The sequence below is a fragment of the Austrofundulus limnaeus genome, unplaced genomic scaffold, assembly GCF_001266775.1.
Source record: "Austrofundulus limnaeus strain Quisiro unplaced genomic scaffold, Austrofundulus_limnaeus-1.0 Scaffold304, whole genome shotgun sequence".
NCBI lineage: Eukaryota > Metazoa > Chordata > Actinopteri > Cyprinodontiformes > Rivulidae > Austrofundulus > Austrofundulus limnaeus.
The window spans coordinates 30,175-34,000 of NW_013952706.1; the positions used below are offsets into that span (position 1 = coordinate 30,175).

General features: G+C 38.7%; 1 protein-coding gene across 1 annotated transcript in view; it reads left to right on the top strand.

Annotated features, from left to right (window-relative positions):
- The window catches only part of si:ch211-207e14.4 (interleukin-17 receptor D), a gene marked incomplete in the record, with an annotated part of 16,041 nt that overhangs the window by 7,299 nt on the left and 4,916 nt on the right, over positions 1–3,826 (top strand). Inside the window, 6 exon segments of the mRNA XM_014021754.1 lie at positions 733–851; positions 2,692–2,815; positions 2,938–2,976; positions 3,046–3,191; positions 3,407–3,481; positions 3,651–3,717. Coding sequence (XP_013877208.1) covers positions 733–851; positions 2,692–2,815; positions 2,938–2,976; positions 3,046–3,191; positions 3,407–3,481; positions 3,651–3,717 — 570 coding nt within the window.

The following is a 3,826-nucleotide window of genomic DNA, read 5'->3' on the forward strand; positions in this document are numbered from 1 at the left end:
AATATATGAGTTTGTATGTAATGTATGAATATAATATACAAGTTTCACTTTTTAAATGGAATTACTGAAATAAATCTACTTTTTCATGATATTCTAATTTTATGACCAGCACCTGTAGATTCTAATTAGTCTTTTAAATCACATATCAATTCAATTCAAAAATACTTTATTGATCCAAGAGGGAAATTAGGTCAGATCAAAAGGGTCTGTAAACATTAAAGCAAACAGCTGAACACGGCGCTGTAATTTTCTTTTTTCAATGACATAAAATGGGCATTACACTGAATTATTGCCATATGTGTAGACTGTAATATTGTTTATAATAACTCCCAGAAGTTTGACGACTTTAACTTGTTCAATTTGTTATCAAAGAAAACATCTGGACCTTCTGAAACTTGAGACGTTGAAACTGAATCAAACAATCAAACTGAATCTTTTTTAAGACCTGAAAAATGTTGTCTAATCAGACTTAAGTGTAATCATGTGAAAATTAGGGGTGCAGAGGGTGCTGCAACATGCATACAAAAGGACATGCATGTCCAAATACGTAGTTACACAATAAAATAATTTATGAAAACAGATGTTAAAGCTGCATATTATATCTGGTTTAACTCAAAATGAGAGGGTTCAGAAAGCGGTAAACTGATTATAAAGAAGTTAAAAGAAGTCGCGGGTGTGTGACAGCGTTTTAAAACAACAGGCACTAAAATAAACTTTGTTGTTTCGCCACAGGGATCACCTTCCTGAGAGGCTTTCAGGTTTCGGTTCAGGCTTTGGGAAGCTTCACTTTCTCCTGTCAGCTGTTCCTCTTTCACCGGAACGTTTCCCTCTCACCATCAGACACTCAAACGGTACGAAAACTGGGTTTTTACTTCTTCACCTGTGCTCCTTCGTTGAGGCTCTCATTATTCTAAATCAGGGGTCTCCAACCTTCTTTTCTTTAAGAGCTACTTTTTGCGACATTTAATTTTAAACTTAAACCATTGGAATAAGCTTGTTTTGCACAAAAAACATTGTGCCTCATGCAAAAACATGTTCGTATTCTTATCCTAAATTTCTCTTACTTTTGTTCGTATGAAGGGTTCGTACGAACATGTCACGTCAGATTCAATAAACTCTTCTATCTTCAGGAAAAGTGTGTAAATGAGCTGCGTAAACATGATGAATTACACCTTTTCGTATCCAGCTGCTCGTGCACGCGGAGAAGTTGTTTACATAATTACCACCCCAAAAACACCATATAAGGATATAAGTTTCCTGCTCCACATACCAGGATGTGTCCATTCATCAATGACATCGCAAAGTAAAAAAAAATAAGAACTTTACGAGTTCGGAGATTGTAGTCCTGCTCTCCGAGATCGAGAAAAGAAAATCTGTTCTCTTTAGCAGCGTCAGCTGTGGAATTAAAGGAGCTGCTTAAAGGAAGGAAATGTGCTGTTAATGTTGTGTCTCCTGTGGGTCGTTTCAGTCACAGAAATAAAAATCTAAATCATATTCATCAATCTCTAGTCCTGCTCCGGTTTTTCTTTGGTCAAATATTTTTTGTTTAAGTGTAAACAACTGTGTTTACATTTATTCAGAAGAAGGGCAGTCGCACACCGTTACCCCCCCTCCCGGCTGTAGCAAGTGACAGATGCGGTTCTGAAAAGACGCATTTTAAAACATCTCCAAACTTCAATTAATGCATAGTTGAAGTTGTTTTTTTAGTTTGTGATCTTCATATTAATATTGTAGTGTTTTATACAACAGCATTAAAAGACAATGTATCTTAATCTAATCAATTTATGTCATTAAAATCTAATTTCAGTTCAAACAGAATAACCTACTGTCAACATAATTATGGAGTGTGATTTATTTTCAACTCAAAATATCTTCAAACTAATGAAATATAAAGTTATTAGTGAAGAAAACCCGTCTGGATAACAGCAGACTGACTGCTGGTAAAAWATACGACAGGTCTGGACCACTCTTGAATTTTATTCGTATCTGAAAAAAATCGTAGAATATGAAAACATTGGTGAATGCCACAAATTCTCCTAAATCACTCGTACGCACAACTTAAGAACAAATCTGTGCGTACCAACGGTTCTTGCATGAGGCCCATTGACTTCAATTCATATGAAACCACCACAAAGAACACTGAATTAACATGAATGTGCTTTTTGTGTTTATCCACTCATATTGTAGTGTATTTCACACTAACTTAGGGTTTAACTGCAACAGATTTGTGCACAAATAACATCGGGCGACGGGTCTCCGATTTTTTTTTTCCGCATTGTAGAATCCAGCGGGAAGAAACCCCCTTTAGTGACATATACCGCAGCGGGAGGGGCTCCCCAGGAGCTTGGCACAGTGTGTCTCAAGGGGTTATGAAAGGTGTGCGCGAAAATGAACGCCAAACAACCACGTAACCGCGTGTCGTCTGCCGATCGACCACACTGAGCATGAACTGTTTGATTGACAACCAAGGAGAAGGGACATCAGATTGACTGAAATTAAATGAAAGCTTGTTTGACAAATAAAATTTTGCTTCTTCTAATTTTTCACAAGCACTGAAGAGCTACTTTAAACAAGCTCACGAGCTACCGGTTGGAGACCCCTGTTCTAAATGGTGCAGTGCTGAGACGATGCTGTAAAGACTTAATCTTTGCTTTACTTTGGAAATAAATCCACGTCTTTCATCTTTCACAGTTGTACAAGTCTGACCCGTTCACCGGCCTCTCCCTGGGATCCCAGTACGCTGTAACGGTCATGGCTCTGCCAGTTCCGGAGCAATGGGAGAAGTTTTATCAGACCAAGTTCTTCTCTACTCGCTGTAAGAGCTATCAGCAATGTGTGACCCTTCTAGTTTAAAATCTTAAATCATTCTTTTATGTTTTTGGTGTGTTGCCTTTGGTTTTTCCTTTAAAAGTCAAAAACATCCTTATTTATCTACAGCTTGTGCAGAGAAGAACGGTCTTGATCAGTGCAAACAAGGTGAGACAAACTCTTCATCTGTCCTCCTGTGGGTGCGATCTCATGAATTTCTCATCGTGTGGTCTGCAGACTGGTACCCGAAACACGTTGAGGTCCAGCAGGAAGGGTCGGTCATCACGGTGACCTTTAACTTGGCTCCACCCAGCCTGGGCATCAGGAGCTACTTCTGTCTGTGTTACGCCAGCGGCATGAAGAAGTACACCGACGTAGAACCTGTGAGTGGGTTTATTTTAGTGCCGTTTCAAAAGGTCTGAGCCTGGAGGTTTGCAAAAACATGACCTATAAACCAACAACAGGAAACCTGCATTCTGCCTAAAGAAAACCCTTCTAATTTAACACTTTTGCGTATTTCTGTGCATTCTTTCTGATCCTAGAGAATAAAACAGTTGTTTTATGTGAATTTATTATTTGTTATTTTGATTTTCCTCAGGATCTCTCCGTAAACAAAACTCATCACTGCCTTCAGCTGACTGGCCTTCGAGAAGGAGTCACCTACTCTTGTGAGGTACCTTCGACCCTTTTTCCCGCCAAAAGGCAGCTCCAAGTGTTTTAATGTCTTTAAATATAACAGTGTAGCATTTATGTTGGACTGAGAGGCTCAAATGAATGAATCAGTTTATAATTTTCAAGATCAAAAACTGAATTTTATTGCTTAATGTTTTCTTCCGTCACAGATTGGAGCAAATGAAATCGACGCAGTGAGGAAAACCTTCAATTTTCACGTCCTCCCCACCCAGAAAGGTAGGAGGCTGCTGCTGCTTCTGATTAATAAGGCTGTGTATTGGCAAGAATTTGGCGATATGATACATATCATGACAGAGGGGTCACGATACGATATATCCCGATATAT